Source organism: Monodelphis domestica, chromosome 1, assembly GCF_027887165.1.
Source record: "Monodelphis domestica isolate mMonDom1 chromosome 1, mMonDom1.pri, whole genome shotgun sequence".
NCBI lineage: Eukaryota > Metazoa > Chordata > Mammalia > Didelphimorphia > Didelphidae > Monodelphis > Monodelphis domestica.
Window position 1 is genome coordinate 286,072,131 of NC_077227.1, and position 18,889 is coordinate 286,091,019.

Sequence of the window (18,889 nt, forward strand, 5' to 3'; positions counted from 1 at the left end):
AATTATAAGTAAATTAGGTGAACACAGAATAGTATACCTGTCAGATCTTTGGGAAAGGAAATATTTTGAGACCAAGCAAGAGTTAGAAAAAAAATTTTAAAATGCAAAATAAATCATTTTGATTATATTAAATTAAAAAGGTTTTGTACAAACAAAACTAATGCAACCAAAATTAGAAGGAAAGTAACAAATTGGGAGACAATCTTCATAACAAAAACCTCTGAAAAAGGTCTAATCACTTAAATTTATAAGGAGCTAAATCAATTGTACAAAAAAATCAAGCTATTCTCCAAATGATAAATGGGCAAGGGACATGAATAGGCAATTATCAGATAAAGAAATCAAAGCTATTAACAAGAACACGAAAAAGTGTTCTAAATCTCTTATAATCAGAGAAATACAAATAAAAACAACTCTGAGGTATCACCTCACACCTAGCAGATTGACTAACATGACAGCAAAGGAAAGTAATGAATGCTGGAGGGGATGTGGCAAAGTTGGGATATTAATGCATTGCTGGTGGAATTGTGAATTAATCCAACCATTCTGGAGGGCAATTTGGAACTATGCCCAAAGGGCACTAAAAAACTGTCTGCCCTTTGATCCAGCTATAGCACTGCTGGGTTTGTACCCCAAAGAGATAATAAGGAAAAAGACTTGTACAAGAATATTCTTAGCTGCGCTCTTTGTGGTGACAAAAAATTGGAAAATGAAGTGATGTCCTTCAACTTTGGAATGACTGAACAAATTGTAGTGTATATTGGTGATGGAATATGATTGTGCTCAAAGGAATAATAAAGTGGAGGAATTCCATATGAACTGGAATGACCTCCAGGAATTGATGCAGAGTGAGAGGAGCAGAACCAGGAGAACATTTATAAACAGAGACTGATACACTGTGGTACAATCGAATGTAATGGACTTCTCCATTAGTGGCAATACAGTGATCCTGAACAACTTGAAGGAATCTACGAGAAAAAACACTATCCACATTCAGAAGAAAAACTGTGGGAGTAGAAACATAGCAGAAAAAACAACTGCTTCTCAATACATGGGTCGAGGGGACACAGTTGGGGATGTAGACCCTAAATGAACATCCTAATGCAAACACCAACAACATGGAAATAGATTTTGATCAAGGACACAAGTGATACCCAATGAAATTGTGCATTGGCTGCGGCAAAGGTGGGGGGAGGGGAGGTAGGGAAATAATATAATTCTTGTAACCAAGGAATAATGTTCTAAATTGACTAAACAAATTAATTTAAATTTAAAAATAAAATAAAAATAATATTCATACTTGCGCTCTTTGTGGTGGCAAAAAATTGGAAAAGGAAAGGATGCTCTCCATTTGGAGAATGACTGAAAAAATTAATGTGTATGCTGGTGATGGAATACTATTGGGCTCAAAGGAATAATGAACTAGAGGAATTCCATGTGAACTGGAATGACCTCCAGGAATTGAATCAGAGTGAAAGGAGCAGAACCAGGAGAACATCATACACAGAGACTGATACACTCTAGTACAATTGAGTATAATGGACTTCTCTACTAGTAGCAATATAATGATCCAGAACTATTAAGAGGGACTCATAAGAAAGAACACTATCCACATCCAGAGGAAGAACTGTGGGAGTGGAAATACAGAAAAGAAAAAAAAACAACTGCTTGATCACATGGGTTGATGGGGATATGACTGCAGATGTAGACTTTAAAGGATCACCCTATTGCAAATATTAATAATATGGAAATAGGTCTTGATCAGTGACACATGTTAAACCCAGTGGAACTGCATGTCAGATATGGGAGGGGAATGATTGGAAGAGGTGGGAAAGAACATGATTCTTGTAACCATGAAAAAATATTCTAAGTTAATTAATTAAATAAAAATTTCCAAATTAAAAAAATATATATTTATCTAGTTCTGAAAGAGTCCCTTCACTAGTATAATTTTACTGTTTAATTTCTCTTATTACTCATTTAATTTCTCTATAAATTTGAATGTTGTACCGTTAAGTATACATATTTAGTATTGATACTATTTCATCATCTATATAATTTGTCAAAATGTAGTTTCCTTCCTTATCTTTTTTTTTTAAACCCTTACCTTCCATCTTGGAGTCAATACTGTGTATTGGCTCAAAGGCAGAAGAGTGGTAAGGGCTAGGCAATGGGGGTCAAGTGACTTGCCCAGGGTCACACAGTTAGGAAGTGGCTGAGGCCAGATTTGAACCTAGGACCTCCCGTCTCTAGGCCTGGTTCTCAATCCACTGAGCTACCCAGCTGCCCCCTCTTCCTTATCTTTTTTGATTATATTTTGATTATATTTTTGCTTTTGCTTTTTCTGAGATCATGATCGCTATCCCTGTTTTTTTTTCCTACTTCAGTTGAAGCACAATATGTAAAATGGAGATTTTGAACCCTAGACTCCAATCCCCAGAAGTCCTTGGTATTTCCCAGAATTCCCTATAATCTCACCTGATACTCCACCTGGGTGAGATCACAATTAGTATTTAACTGGAAGTAACGCCTCTTCTGCTCTTCTCCATTGCAATGATGTAGTAAGTAAACTTTGAATGGGCTAATCAGCCCTGGGCACATGGTTTCTTATTTTTGTATTTTTTTTTATTCTTTGATTTCTAAAAATCCTTAATAAACCTCATAAAATATAATATTTCTCTTACTAGATATTAATTTAATTTTTACAGTTTTAGCAACCACAAGATTTGGATAAGAAGTCTTAATTTTTTTTAAGACAGCATAGGTAATTTTTTTTTAACCCACATTTCTCCTGCCGAGGCTTTTTGATTCAACTCTCTCCTCCTGACCTTCTTGACCAAGATCACTCACTGGCCCTGCCCACCTGGCTCCTGCTCCTGCTCTTGCCTCTAGCCATCAGCTCCAGACCTCCTTGACCCAGATCACTCTCCAGTTCCCAACCAACCCTGGAACAGCCCCAGATGATCTCCAGCCTCTGAGCCAGATCTCCCCAGGCCAGCCCCATGACCCAGGCTGCTGGTAGCTGTTGTGTCTTCAGAATCACAAACCAGCTGGTAAAAACTGGGGTGTTCTTCCCTTACACTACATTTAGCCTCCATGTGGCAGGGGACCACAGGGGCGGGGGGAGGGGGGAACAAGGAGAAGGAAGAGACTTTTCCAAACAGGAAGTTACAAGTATGACATATTCTATGAGAGAGCAGTGCATTTCCTATTTCAAAGGATATTTTTTGAGTGCACTGATACTTTTATTTATCTCACCTGAGATTCAGGAGAGAAATTCAACTCCCTGCAACTCTTTGCCATGTGGGCCTGCTCAATTTGAGATTAAAACCCACCCTTGCTATAGAAAATCCCACCATAGTGCTGACAAAAGGCATCTCAACAGATAAAAAAAACAAAGAACTTTAAAGGGACTGGAGGTTATATTTTTAAGGCTTTTTGGACTCCAATGTTTTATTTTAAAAATCTCTGTATTATATTACATTTTACTGATTGTTTTGTTTAAGATTTAATTTTGTTGGTTTTAAGTTCATATATTAATGTATTCAATACTATTCTGTTACACTGAATCATTTTAATCTACTGGGTTTTAACTATTGTTATAATCTGTTGCTTTTCCCCTATAACTATACTGAACAAACATTACTGAATAAGCCCATATATAAAAACAGCTTTTTTTCTATTTTGATTTTGTAAATTGTCACATAGAGGATGGATGGACTTCATCAGAACTGGTTACAATTGTATAACAACCTTTGAAAAATTTAATGGGCTAAATATCTCAAATTGATTTTAAGGGTTTTTTTAGACATGATTTTTAGATTTTTTTTTCAACAACTCTGATCATTTTGCCTGCCTTTAACAGGATGTACGGTCCGTTTTAGTAGCTGAAGTGAAATACAATTATAATCCCCACCTCCCACATTTATAAAAATGTGAAAGGATGGGACATCACAGCCTCATACCAAAGGAGCTGGGAAGTTAGTCCCAGGGCATGGTACCCCTGGATGACTCCCAAAAGAGGAGCATCTTTCATTTTTAACTCTTCAGCTCACTTTACTTCCACCAGAATGATCTCTAGATTTCTTGATGATGACCTAGACCCAAATAAGTTTTACTTTGTTTAAAAATGTATTTGCCAAGGTTGAAAAATTTTCTATTTCTGTAAAAATGGTGACAAATATCCATCAGTTCATAGGCTTTTAAAAATGCCATGCAGGGGGGCAGCTGGGTAGCTCAGTGGATTGAGAACCAGGCCTAGAGACGGGAGGTCCTAGGTTCAAATCCGGCCTCAGCCACTTCCTAACTGTGTGACCCTGGGCAAGTCACTTGATCCCCATTGCCTAGCCCTTACCACTCTTTTGCCTTTGAGCCAATACACAGTATTGACTCCAAGACGGAAGGTAAGGGTTATTAAAAAAAAAATGCCATTCAGCAACTTATGTGAAATATGATAGTGGGTTTGTTTGCTATTGCAATTAATTGGGCTAATACAAATTTTGGGGATATTGATACTTTTTTAATGTGCATTACATGATGTACTACTGTTCTTTATTTAAAAAAGGGTTACTTTGTGAAATTCATTTGCTTGCACTCACAGTGGATCATGGTTAGATATGAAGAGTAAATGGATCTCATTTTTGGTGAGAAATCTTGTATTCTACATTTCCTTAGCTTAACACAATGTGTCAATGATTATAAGCTATATTTTTGAATTTTAAAACTCTTTTATTATTATGTTTTTCTTGCACGTGCAATATACTATTTCAGTTTTTTTTTTCTCCTTTTGTATTTGAAGCACATGTCATCAGTATTGAGATTTTCTTTAAATTTTTTATTTTGCAGTAATATAAGTTTAAAATACATTTGCTATAATGTCAATGCATGCCCCAAAAGCTTGACACTGTCAAAATGATGCCACTGATTGTTTAAAAAAATTCATGGGACTTTGCTTAATGATTCTGTCTGCTTCCAGGACAAGAGAATACAAAAAAGGAGCACAAACTTAACCTGAATTGTGCCAAAAGAGCACCCAGGTCAAAAAAAAAAAAGAATAAACCAATCCAGGAAGGATTGATGCACTTCTAAACCAATACAAAGGACTTGAACCTAGTGTGAAGACTCAAGATTGTGACGCTTGACATATGTTAAGACGTAGGTCTTCCTTGTATCCACACTCTTTGTGAAAATACTTATAGACAAGTGTCTCAAATTTGACTCCTACCTGGCTCCTATAATCTAGTCCCTTTTCTATCTTTCATAGTGTGGCAACTTTCTGTAGTCCTGGCTACTGATTGGGTAAATGTTTAATTGCTTATATCATTTTAATTGGGCCCTGATTCAAGGACCTATTATAGATTTATTTTTCCTTTACTTAGAACTTTTACACATAAGACTTTGATAGTCTATATTTCATCCAGAAATTATCTTTTTTTATTTGGATTTTTAAAAAATTTTTTATTTCTCTTGCCAATTGATTCATATACCTCATAACTCAGTCATGCATCCCTAAATGATTCCTGTGTTTTTCAATCACCCTCTTCAGCGGGGGAATGTATAATTATTATTATTTTTAAATTGCAAAGTTTGAATTCCTTTTGAGAGTAATTTTAGGTTAAGAAACTTGCTACCTCTCCAAATCCAGAAAGTGAACTGTTTGGAGAAGACACCATGAAGATGCCTCCACAGACAACATGCTACATGAGAAGATCCTGGGAATGTGATTTCTTATTTTGTATTTTCTTTATTCCTTGATTTTCTAATAATCCTTAATAAACCTCTTAAAATATAATATTTTATTACTAGAGACTAATTTAATTTTTACAAATAGATTCTGCTCCAACCCCCTTACATTTACTCTGTGTGTGTCTCTCTGCTTCAATGTTTCTTGTAAACAACATATTATATGATTCTGGTTTTTAATCCACTTTGCTCCCATTTTATAGGTGAGTTCATACAATCATAGTTATAATTACTATGTATTTCCTTCCATCCTATTTTCCCCCTTTTTATCTTTCTCTCTCTCCTTTTACCTCCTTTTAAGTGTTTTGCCTCTGATCACTGCTCCCTGCTATCAGTTCCCTCCCTTTTTCTATTTACCTCCCCTACTACTTCCCTAAAGATTTCCATACCCAACAGAATATTATTCCCTCTTTGAGCCAATTTTGATGAGGGTAAAGTTTGAGTATTGTCCACCACCCTATGTTCTCCTCCACTGTAATAGTTCTTTCATTCCTCTTCATATAAGATAATTTATGCCTTTCTATATCTCCCTTTTCTTGTCTTCCAATACAATCCTCTTTCTCACCCCTTAATTTCATTTTTTTGGATATTGTCTCATCATATTATCTTACTCCCACAATTTCTGTATATGAGTACTCCCTCTGACTACCCTAATGGTGATGAAGTTCTTAAGAGTTATAAATATCTTTCCATGTAGGAATGTAAACAGTTTTACCTTATTGAATCCCTTTTTTTTCCTCTTTCCTATTTACCTTTTTATGCTTTTCTTAAATAATCTATTTGAAAATCAAATTTTCTGTTCAGCTTTGGTTTTTTTCATCAGGAATGCTTGAAAGTACTCTATTTCATTAAATATTAATGTTTTTTCCCTTGAAGGATTATACTGAGTTTCTCTGGTTAGGTGATTCTTGGTTGTAATGCTAACTTCTTTGCCTTCTGGAATATCATATTACAACCCCTCCAGTCCTATAATGTAGAAGTTGCTAAATCCTATATAATACTGACTGTGGCTCCACAATATTTGAATTGTTTCTTTCTAGCTGATTGAAGAATTTTATCCTTGGCCTCAGAGCTCTGGAACTTGACTATAATATTCCTGAGAGCTTTCATTTTGGGATCTTTTTCAGGAAGTGAGTGGTGGTTTCTTTTCATTTCTATTTCACTTATTCAACATTTTAATGGTAATATTTCTTTTAATATATCTAGCCTCTTTTTTTGATCATGGTGTTCAGGAAGTCTAATAATTCTTAAGTTATCTCTCCTGGATCTACTTTCCAAATTAGTTGTTTTTCCAGTGAAATATTTCACAATTTCTTCTGGTTTTTCCCCCATTCTTTTGATTTGGGTTTATTATTTCTTGATGTCTCATGGAATCATTAACTTCCACTTGCCAAATTCTAATTTTTAGGGGATTATTTTTTTCATTAAGTTTGTTATATATCCTTTTCCACTTGACCAATTCTACTTTTTAAAATGATGTTTTTTTCAGTGAATTTTTACATATCTTCCATTTTTCATGCTTCCTTTACCAAACTATTGACTTTTTTTTCACAATTGCTTTACCAAACTATTGACTTTTTTCATGATTCTTTTCCATCACTTTCATTTCTTTTTCCAATTTTTCTTCTACCTCACTCATATAATTTTTTACATCCTTTTTTGAGCTCCTCCATGAGTTGTTGGAGTTTTTTTTGTTTGTTTGTTTTGGTGACGCAAATTCACATTATTCTTTGAAACTTTGCATGTAGTTGTTTTGACATTATCCTCTTCTGAATTTGAGTCTTGATCTTCCCTGTTATTATAGTGACATAATTTTCTATGGTCAGATTTTGATTTTGTTTTTTGCTCTCATTTTTCTAGCCTATTTTGTAACTTTTAACTTTGTGCTAAAGTTGGGCTCTATTTTTCAGGTGGAGAGGGCATTGTTCCAAACTTCTTCAGCTGGGGACACCAAAGCATAGCTGTCTGTGGACTTGACATGGGAGTGAGGTGAGCCAGGATCTGACTGCTGTGTGCCTGGGATGTAACCTGTTGCTTGCCCAAATGCTGCTTGTGCTGTACTTGACTGCCAATGAGACAGGCCTTTCCTACCTTTTAAGTTGTCTTAAGCAGGAAAAATGTTTCATTCCATTTTATCCCCTCCTTTTATTGCTTTTGCTTCTCCAGAATTTGTTTTGGGGCATTTTAAAATAGTTGTTTAGATGTAAATTTGGGAGAGCTCAAGGAGTCCCTCTATTATTCAGCTATCTTGGCTTGACCCCCCTCTCTAATCTCACATTTCCAACTGCCTTTCAGATATCTCAAACTCAGTATGTTCAAAACAGAATTTATCAGATTTTCCCCTATACTCTCACCACCTCATCTCCTTCCCTCTTACTGTAGAAGGCAACACTAAACCTCCAGGCTCAGGATGTAGGAGTCACTCTGGATTCCTCACTATCTCTTTCTTCCTATATCCAAACTTTTGTCAAAGTTTGCCTATTCCAGTTCTGTGATGTCTTTCAAATATACTCCCTTCTCTCCTCTGATGCTGCCACCACTCTAGTACAGGCTTTCATTACTTCACATTTTGATTATTTCCATTGCCTGCTGATGAGTCTACCTATCTCAAGTCTGTCCCCCTCCAATCCATTCTCCATTGTTGCTAATGTGATTTTCCTAAAATGCAGGTTTGATCATGTCACCCTCCTGTTCCAGTGACTTCCCATTGACTCTGGAATCAAATAAAAAGTCCTTATTTAGTATTCAAAGCCTTTCATCACCTACCTCCTTCATACCTTTCCAATCTTCCACCTTGCATTCAAACATGTACTTTTCTACCCCATGACACTGGCTGTCTGGCTGCTCCAAGAACAAGGTACTTCATCTTTGAGTTTCAGCCATTCTCTCTTGCTGTCCCCCATATGTGGAATGCTCTCCCTCCTCAATACAGCCTATTGACCTCCTTGGCTTCCTTCAAACCCCAACTAAAATGCCACCTTCTACAAGAAGTCTTCTCTAATCTCTCTTAATTCCAATGCCTTACTTTCTTAATTATTTCCTAGTTATCTTGTATATAGCTTGCTTTGAATATATTTGTTTTGTCCAAATTAACTCTTCCATTTCTATAATTTGAAAAAATCTTATTCCTTTGGACTCCATCTCCCAGAATTCTTTTTCATCTCCCAGCATGGGATGCTTCTTCCCTTCTTCCCTTCTCCACCACATTGCATGGTCACGTTTGTATATAAGTTTTGGTAGCTCCTCCCTCTCTCTTCTCTTATGACTGTGGCTGAGTTTACTCTAGCTTTTTAAAATTTTATTTATTTTAATACATCTTATTAAATATATTTGGAGTTATTGTATATTAATTCTAATTCTCACACTTTAGATTGTAAGCTCCTTGAAGGACTGATTTTTGTTTCTTTTTATATCTTAGTACTTAGTATAGTGCCTAGCACATAGTAGGAAATTAATAAATGTTTACTAACTATTTGATTTTATCTTGATACTTGGTAGAACTAATGCTAAAGAGGAAATAAACTAAATTGTAAATCTAATCCCTCTCCCCTCCCCAGATGTATAAAAGGGATTATCTGGCCTCCACTACCTGAGGTCCAGGTATATTACGTTTCATCCCTCCTCCTGGGTTCTCTGGCACCTGTAGAGTCTAGGGTTAAAGGGAGTTTGTGTTCTTCCATTGATTTAAACCCTCAGTTTTAGAGGTTTTATAACCCCAATTCCATTTAACAGCCAGATTATCTTTTACAAAGAAATATTTACTCCAAGGCCCAGAAGATATAAACATTTTGCCCTATCCCATCAGGGATATAAACCCTCTGTACCACTTTGTTCTCTGGGGAAGGGAGGGGAGGAGATTTGGGTTCACAGCTTAGCTCAGTTCCAACATATTAGTCTCCTCAAATCCAAAGCAACCTTTGGATATATATTCCGGATCCCCTCCTATATATTCTTATCTGGTACAGGTCCTTATCCTCATCAACTTGAGTCTCCTGATTCTAAACCCAATTTTCTTTCCACTATTTGCACTGCCTCACGTATATATCCTTGCCTCGCTTGTCCTTACATGAGGTTCCTCCAATAGGTACCATAGGATTAAAGCACTGCTTTTTTGTGTGTGTTTTAGCATCTACTCAAAACTCAAAGGTGCTAATGAGCACCTGCCAATGTTTATTTTGCCAGACCAACCAGAGTACAACCAGTTCAAAACAAAAAATAGTTAAACCACTGTTTAGGAAAATAATTGGCACAGACAATTTTCCCCATATTCACAAGATTACACTCTCACAAGGATTCCTACACTGACAGTAAAAGAGAGAACACACATTAGAAACAAGGATAGGAAAGGAACACATCTAGAGAACATGAATGGTTAGGGAATATGCACAGAAAGAGAATATACATGAGTAAAACATATACAATACAAAACAATACAATTCTCAATCCTAAATCTATTACTCATCTGGAGCCCTTCTCTTCCTCTGATGTGACCACTACAAAGACTACTGATGTTAGCTGCTGTTTGGATATAAAGCTGTTATAAAGCGATGGATTCCTGTGTTGGACTATTCTTTGCACTGCCTTCAGCTGCTGTCCCATCTCTTCCAAGGGTAGGGGTTAGGAGTGGGAAAGTTGTTATTGTTTCTTATTTCCAAGGTCTATGTGAGTTTTATGAGATTGCAACTCAGAAGAAATTAAATTTGTCTCTTAAAATTATTTTGCTTCTTTCTCATCAGATAGTTCCTGATATGTCATAAAACTAGAAAATTCTTTCCAATTAATTTCTACTCCCATAATGGCAAGTGTGATGCAGACAAACCACCTTGAGAGCATCATGATTACCTTTGGCCTATCTCCCTAACAGTAACAAAGTTTCCTTCCTCCCTACACACATTTATTTCGTCATGTCAGGCCTTGACTCAAGATCTTTTACTGGCTTTCTAGAGACTATTTAGTGAGGGGGAAGGGAGGGAAGAAGCATTTATATAGAACCTACTTTATGCCAAGCACTGTGCTAAGTAATTTGACAAATAACTCATATGAGTAAAATTTAATTTAGTAAAATTTAAACTCTATTGCCTAGCACACAAAGCCCTCCATGATTTTGTGTCTTTTCATCCTTATTTTGTGCTACTTCCCATACTTATTCTAGTCAAACTATACCATTTGGTGTCATCCATAGAAGTCCCACATTTTTCTATAGCCACACCATTGTTCAAAACATTCCTCATACTTTATGGTCCTATTTCCCTTTCTTCTCTGCTCCTTGGCTGCTGTATTCTATCTGTCCTCTAAAGTCCTGTCCTCAAAAGTAAATATCACCTTTTCAGAAGCCTTTTCTGTTTTTCCCCCAATCAATAATGATATCTCCCATCTCAGAATTCATTTAATGCTTCACTTGTACCTCTTTGTGAATTTGTCATTTATTGTTCTATTAAAATTGTTTGGGTATGAATCAGGTCCCCCTATTACATTTTAAGTTCCATGATGGCAGGGATCTTGTCTTTTTAAACTTTGTGTCTCCCCAGAACTGAATTACGAAAAGACAGGCATTTAATAAATGTTTGTTAAACCATTGTTAAACCAAACAGGAAGAAGAAAGATCTTTTATTTTGTTTGCAAATTTGTTTGCAAAATATGACACAATACTCAAATAACTCCTAAAGGAATTTCTTGGTTCAAGTATTTTTCACAATGAGTAGGTGGGATCGCCCAGGCCTCTGTCTTGGGTCCTCTTCTCTTCTATCTCTATACTATTTCACTTGGTGACCTCACCAGTTCCCATGGGTCCATTTATTATTTTTATATTCGGGGTGTTCTCAGAGCTACTCCTGCAGCCCTAACCTCTCTCCCAATCTCCAGTCTTGAATCTCTAATTGCCTAAACCTCTTGAACTAAATATCCTATACACATTTTTAAAATTAATTTGTTAAACCTTTATCTCCCATTTTAGAGTTAATATTATGTATTGGTTCTCTCTCCACTCTAATCCATCTTCCTCTCAGCTGTCAAATTGATATTACAAAAAGGACCCCATATTCAATAATCTTCAGTTATGGGGACAGCTGGGTAGCTCAGTGGATTGAGAGCCAGGCCTAGAGACGGGAGGTCCTAGGTTCAGATTTGGCCTCAGACACTTCCCAGCTGTGTGATGCTGGGCAAGTCACTTGACCCCCATTGCCTAGCCCTTACCATTCTTCTGCCTTGGAACCAGTACATAGTATTGATTCCAAGATGGAAGGTAAGGGTTTAAAAAATAATAATAATAATCTTCAGTTGCTCCCTATTACCTCCAGGGTAAAATACAAAGTATTTTTTTCTTTTCTTTTCTTTTTCTTTAAACTCTTACCTTCCATCCTAGAATCAATACTGCATAGTTTCTCAGGCAGAAGAGCAACACAGGCTAGGCACCACGGGAGGGTAAGTGACTTGCCCAGGGTCACACAGGTCACTAGGAAGTGTTTGAGGTCACATTTGAACCCAGGACCCCCTTTCTGTAGGCCTGGCTCTCAATCCACTGAGTTACCCAGCTGCCCCCTCTTTTTGGTTTCTTTAATGTTCCTACCTTTCCTGCTTCTTAAACCATATTCCCCTTATACTCTGAGATCCAGTAACACTAACCTTCTTACTGTTTCTTGCAAGTACATGACATTCTATTTTCTAACTGGGCATTTTATTAGGCATTTGTATAGTCCCTCCTGGCCTAGAGATTCTCTCTATCCTCATCTCCTCCTCCTTGATTCCCTGGCTTCCTTCAAGCCTCAGCTAAAGTTAAATCTACTAAAAGAAGCCTTTCCTAGTCCTTAATTAATATTAGTACCTTCCCTCTAAGATTGCTATATGTATATGTTATAATATAATAAGGCATATATGTGTTATTATATAATAAAATATATAATCATATATAATAGATTATAAGTTATACAAATTTATATTATTTATAATTCATAGATATGTCATATATTATATAACTATAATAAATTTTATATATATAAATATATTATATATAAATACATATCTCATTTGTCCATAGTTATTTGCATCTCTCCCATTAGACTATAATTTTTTTCCATTTCTTTGTATCCCCAATGTTTACCACAGTGTCTGGAACATAGTAGGTATTTTTTAAAAATGCTAGCTGACCAGCACATAACAAATTGAGAATTGAAAAACATGTCATAAGGATGCTATGATCCAAGAAAAAAATTTAGATTAATTAGGGAGAATGGAGAAATTTTGTACTCACTTTAGTTGGCACTTGAACTTCTTCAGAGATGAATACCTCCTCAATTTGGATGGCATCTTTAGGAAAATATCCAAAATCTTTTCCTTTCTATATTAAAAAAAAATAGTATTTAAAAAAATTCCCTCAAAGCAATGAAGACTATTGACCTTTTATTTCCCCTTCTCTTCCAGAGTTTTTAAAGAATTGTTTTTTAACCACGGAGTTTTAATCTTATCACCTCAAATTATTTCCAAAATGGGTTGGCCTCAATACCCCTGAGAAAGAGGTGAATTATACATAAAAGCATTTTGCTCCTTAGAAACTACTGACAAGTTCACATGCCAATTCTCAAAAGAACAGTGGTCATGTCAAAGAAAAAATTCTGTGCTCTGCATTATAAGTAGAAGACTGCCAGGAACAATTGAAATTAATTTATGATCAGTTTAAACCTAAACATTATTCTATTAGTAAAAACATCCAAACTGACAAGTTATCTCATGCCTTTAGACATTTTTCTAACACAAATAAAATAAGTAAGTCTGAAGTCCCAGTTTATAGAATTTATTTAAAGTATTTCACAGTCAAAATTGAATAAAGGTACAGTAAGATAGCAGTTTAGGTGGCTTTTTTCAACCTAACAATAATTTAATTTTCAGCCCACACTTGGAGAATGCTTTTCCTAAAATACGCAATCTCTCTCTGATCACTCCCTCCAATGGTGCTCCTTTCCAGCTGGTCAAAGGTGAACGCTAAAGTCTGATCATTATCGGAATCTGGTCAATGAATAGGGAAAGAAGCTACTCCTTTTAGGTGGATCAGTTAAGGGAACCTTGCCCTAGTCTGGCCACCGCCCTAATTGCTACAAGGGAGCATTCATTCCTGGGAGCCCACAGTTCATGGAGACTGATTAAGTTTCTCTTTCCGATCAGTCTAAAAGCTTCAGACTGATAAGTGCTTTCTTAATATTTCTAAAAGAGAGAAGAGAGGGGACAGGAGGAGGGGCAACGGGAAAGATAAAATACCCAAATGCTAAAATGTCTTTGCTTAAATATAGAAATCAGGAGAGACAGGCAACTTGTATTAAACTGTATTCTCTTCCTTCCCATCCCTCATTCCTACCACAGTGGACTCTATGCACAAAGAACTAAGACAAATCGATAAACTCAAGATTGCCGTGGCATTTACCCGGCTTAAATAGAAAGCAGAGGTGAATGTTACACTCCTGGAATTCAGGGCGTACGTATATAATAGGTAAGTGTTTTAGGCTCCGACATAATGGATAAGAGACTGGAGGGCTCTAACTGAGTGAGCTAGTCCGTGTCTTTGATGCACCTCAAACATATTAAAGGAGAACCAATGCGCATTAAGCTTTTCTCGGGTTGCACCTGGATCAGATACCTCCAAGCCTAGTTCAAATGAAACATTCTGAGAGATTGGAGATCCCTGTCAGCTTTTCACCCAGTTTCCTTAGTTTATTTTTTGCCCCAAGGTTAAAAGAATCTATTTCAAACATCGGTCCTCTGACACCAGCAACAGTGCCTCTCTGGTGTGGCAACTGTTGCAAGATATTTTATTTCCAGCACAGTGACAGCCTGTAGTAGTGGGACTAAATTAAGAAACCAGAAGATCATTTAGCCAGTCTGATAGCACAGTGGAGAGCACAGAGCCTGGAGTCAATAAGATTTCTCTTTCTAAATTCAAATCTGGCCTCAGACATCTATTAGCTGTGTGATCCAAGGCAAGTCACTTAACTCTATTTGCCTCAGTTTACTCATCTATATAATGAACTGGAGAAGGAAATAACAAACCACTCCAGGATCTACACCAAGAAGACCTCAAATGGCATCTTGAAGAATAAGAAACAAATGAACAAAGATCATCTTACTTAGTTCTTATACTTTCTAAAAATTTTATACCTTTAAAAGATGGGACAAAATATGGGGGTCTAAGAACAATATTATTTCTTTCTTTTGGTTCATGAGCTGCCTAGATCTGCCCTGAAGATACAATATTAGCTCCAAATAGATATGTGACCTAAAAATAAAGAGGATCATGGGATTATAACTCTGGAGCTGAGAGAGATCTTAGAGGTCATCTTAGAAGTCATTAAACTAGTGCAAGAGATAGAGAGTTGGGCCTGTTAGAAGACCTGAGTTCAAATTCTATCTCAAACATTTACTAGCTATATGACTCTAGGTAAATCATGTAGCCCCCAGTAGTGAGAGTGGACCCCAGAAAAATCAAAGTCATAGCCTAGAACGAATCAGTCACATAGCCCCATTACTTCACCTGAGGTTTCTAACCCCTCCCTGCTGTACTTTGCAGAAACTTCATGTCCTTCCAACTACTGATGGTATAGAACAATAGGGTTCTGTCTTGTCTCTTCCAAATCCCTCTATTCTTTCTAATAAAAAAAAATAACTTCAAAGGACTCAGTGAGCCTCTGAGGGTTCAAGTTCTAAGATTCTGTTCCAGAGAATTATCAGATCATTCAAAAAACTAAACTGTTAACTCAATAGCTCAAGGGAAGGTATTTTAACTTCCCATGCCAGATCCTAGTACTGAAAATCTATGAAATACAAACAAAAACCCTCAGAGGCATCCCTTAGTAAACACTCTGATCCCAAATAACAACATGCCTGCAAAAAAAAAGAAAAAGAAACAAACAAATTGTTCTATAAAATAATCAGACTTACAGTGACCAACAGTGGGATATAGAACAATAAGACACATTAGAACTGCTCAATTCATTGATCAGTCATGACTAAACAATGCTTAGGTGGTACACTAGAAATTTGGAATGAAAGTTGTTGCCAATATTTGGTTTTATTTGATTGGATTATACTTAGTACAAGGAAGTGGGGGAGTGTAGGAAGTTGTGTCTGATTTTTTTTAATCACCAATTGACTCTCTCTCTCTTCCTTCCTTCCTTTCTTTTTTTCTTCATTGCAAATCCTGAAGCAAAGAGACAGAGCTAAGAACAGCAGTCAAAATTTTCTCCTATGTAAGTTATATGTTCAAGCTGAACAAAATGGCACATAGTCCTTGAAGAGAAGGGGCAGAGCTTGTTTCAAACAGTGACCATGGTTGCTAACACTTTATATTTTCAGTGAGAAAAATAGACATATTGAACTATTCTATCAACTTGGTAATAATAAAAATTTGTTGACTAAGGGACAATGATACAAAGTTACATATACCTGTTTTCCTCTGAAGGCATTAATCATTAATTTATTTGTGTTAATGACTCAGGAAGGCAATTCAAAGCAGTAAGGATTCTGGGAACCTCAATCTATCTAGACTTTGGGTTGAATAGAAGTTGTTTCCCTATGAAAAATGTACTTCCCTCTTTCCTAGGCAATGATTCTTTCACTAGAAGACTTCTACATATCCATTCTCTTTTCACTAAATACTACTTTGAATCCAATGTATAGTTCCAGTCTTTCTCACATGGGCCCAATTTAATTCAGATTTTCATATGTAAAGATTGAAGATTTTGTTAATATCTACAAAGTGCTTTCTTAAATTTAGATGAAAGTTCTTTTAGAAATATAAAATATATCTTATTTATCTTAATCAGATGCTATCTTAGATATTCAAATATTGGTTCTGGATTCATTGTTGAAGAAGATACTTACACTTCCTGCCCATAAATCTTCTCTTTCTCCTGAAAGTTTGGCATAAACAGATATCTCTTCTCCCATTTTGAAATTCAAGTATTGGCAGTCTGGTCCTTCATAATTTCTTATGGCTACTGCTCTGCTTAGTAAAGCTATATAAAAAAATAAAAGAGAATACACATTTTAAACTTTAATATTTAAAAATATCCTACCTCTAGCCTCTTCTCCCTCCAAGCCATACTTTGAATCACTTGTCAGATTAATCTTTGTAAAACACCAATTTCACCAAATCGTTTCCCTATTTAAAATTTCCAGTGGCTCCCCTACTGCATATTCAAATTTTTCTCTCACTGCTATCCAAGTCTTTTTAATGTCCTCTGAACACAACATGTTTCTTGCTAATTTGTGTAACTTTGTTTACTTCTTACTTGTGCCAAGACTTTAGAGGATGGATAATAAAGTATGTTATTCATCTCCTGAAAGAGAGTTGGTCAAAAATATAAGTTAAGGGGGGCAGCTGGGTAGCTCAGTGGATTGAGAGCCAGGCCTAGAGATGGGAGGTCCTAGGTTCAAATCTGACCTCAGACACCTTCCAGCTGTGTGACCCTGGGCAAGTCACTTGACCCCCATTGCCTAGCCCTTACCACTCTTCTGCCTTGGAGCCAATACACAGTATTGACTCCAAGACGGAAGGTAAGGGTAAAAAAATAAAATAAAATAAAATATATAAGTTAAGGATGTTAATACGGTAATTGCACTGATTTTGCTTTGCTTGACAAAGCTTAGTTTTTACAAAGCTTATGTTTTTCCTTTTTTTAATTTGCAGGGGAAAGGTTAGGGAAGGATAATGCTGCCAAGAGAGAGAGAGAGAGAGAGAGAGAGAGAGAGAGAGAGAGAGAGAGAGAGAGAAATAAAGGAGATCACTGAAACATCCTAAATGTATAGATAGAAACATAACAGCTTTGAAAGCAAAGTGCTAAATTTGTTATTGTTCAATCAAGTCTGACTTTTCCTGAATCTGTATGTAGTTTTCTTGGCAAAAACACTAGATTTGCTTTTTCTTTCTCTGGTGAATTTAGGCAAACAAAAGTTAAATAATTTGCCCAGGGTCATAAAGCTAGTGAGTGTCTGAGAACAGATTTGACCCTCAGGTCTTTCTGACTCCAAGCCCAGCACTATATTGTCAATTTAATGGTAGATATAACGACTGAAATATTTTTCGGAGTAGATTTAGAAAGAAAATCTTACTTGCATTGTTCATATACATAAACGAAATCTTTCTATTAGAAAAGTCTCTAAGATTAGTTAAAAGGTTTGCATAAGGATTGTATGAAAAATTAATTAATGAACCCCTTGGGAGACGGGGATACTAAAATTTTATATAGAGATACATATATAAGCATTCCAATTAAAGCCATAGTGGCTCAAAAATATTACATTTTTTAAATTGTTGGAAAAGTAATGAGACCAAACAATGGTTAAAAATTAAAATGAAGCTTCTTTGTACAAATCAGAAAAAGTACAAATACAAAGTAGTTTGAAGTCTTTATGTATGCCAGTAAATGAAAATGAAAATATTACTTTCATTTTCATTTTTATGCTATGTATTTGTGTTGCTATTTTCAATAGCATTTAAAAGCTAAAACTTAAGGAAAAAAATCAAACTTACTTTCACATTCCATATCGCCGCACTTTTTAAACTCTGCCAGAAGTTTTGTACTCTCCGAGGTCTTTATCAAGGAAATGATTAGAAGGAAAATTCTGTGAACGCCAAGCTGTCCCATGACAAAACTGAAAATAATAATCCTGAAGGCATTCATAATGTATTATTTACACAAAGAATACTGCCTCAAAAATAAGAGACGCATTTTTCATTTGCTGTAACTAAAAGTTTTTTAAAACCTCTGGTAGATAAATTTCCTTCTGTCTGCCAGTTTAGCTTACTGGATAAATGCTCTCTTTCTCAATCTGCATTGACAAGTATTCAGATAACACTCAGTATTTAATTATTAACAGGTTTGTTTACTTTGACTAATATTTTTATAAAGGTAGCCAATACAAATGTCTCATTTAAAGCCATGTTACTTTAAGCCTGGATTTCTTCAAATTAATAACTAAAACTCTTCTTTCTGGTCTGTAGAAAATTCATTAGATGAGTATTAATTGAAGACTTACATGTGATAACTTGTCAAAAGAAAGTGATCTAGGGACAGCTGAGTGGCTCAGTGAATTCAGAGTCAGGCCTAGAGGTGGGAGGTCCTAGGTTCAAATCTGGCCTCAGCCACTTCCTAGCTGTGTGATC

The 18,889-nt window shown here is 35.9% G+C and overlaps 1 protein-coding gene across 8 annotated transcripts in view; it reads right to left on the reverse strand.

Annotated features, from left to right (window-relative positions):
• MIA2 (MIA SH3 domain ER export factor 2) overlaps positions 1-18,533 on the reverse strand; it is a 139,044-nt gene extending 120,511 nt beyond the window's left edge. For all 8 annotated transcript variants that reach the window (XM_056810984.1, XM_056810983.1, XM_056810987.1 and 5 more), the window contains exons 1-3: positions 18,257-18,533; positions 16,606-16,739; positions 12,989-13,075 (exon numbers count right to left, since the gene is read on the reverse strand). In XM_056810984.1, the coding sequence (XP_056666962.1) occupies positions 12,989-13,075; positions 16,606-16,739; positions 18,257-18,407 (372 nt within the window). In that variant the 5' untranslated portion in view covers positions 18,408-18,533. The remainder of the gene's footprint in view (positions 1-12,988; positions 13,076-16,605; positions 16,740-18,256) is intronic.
• Between the last annotated feature and the right edge of the window lie 356 nt (positions 18,534-18,889).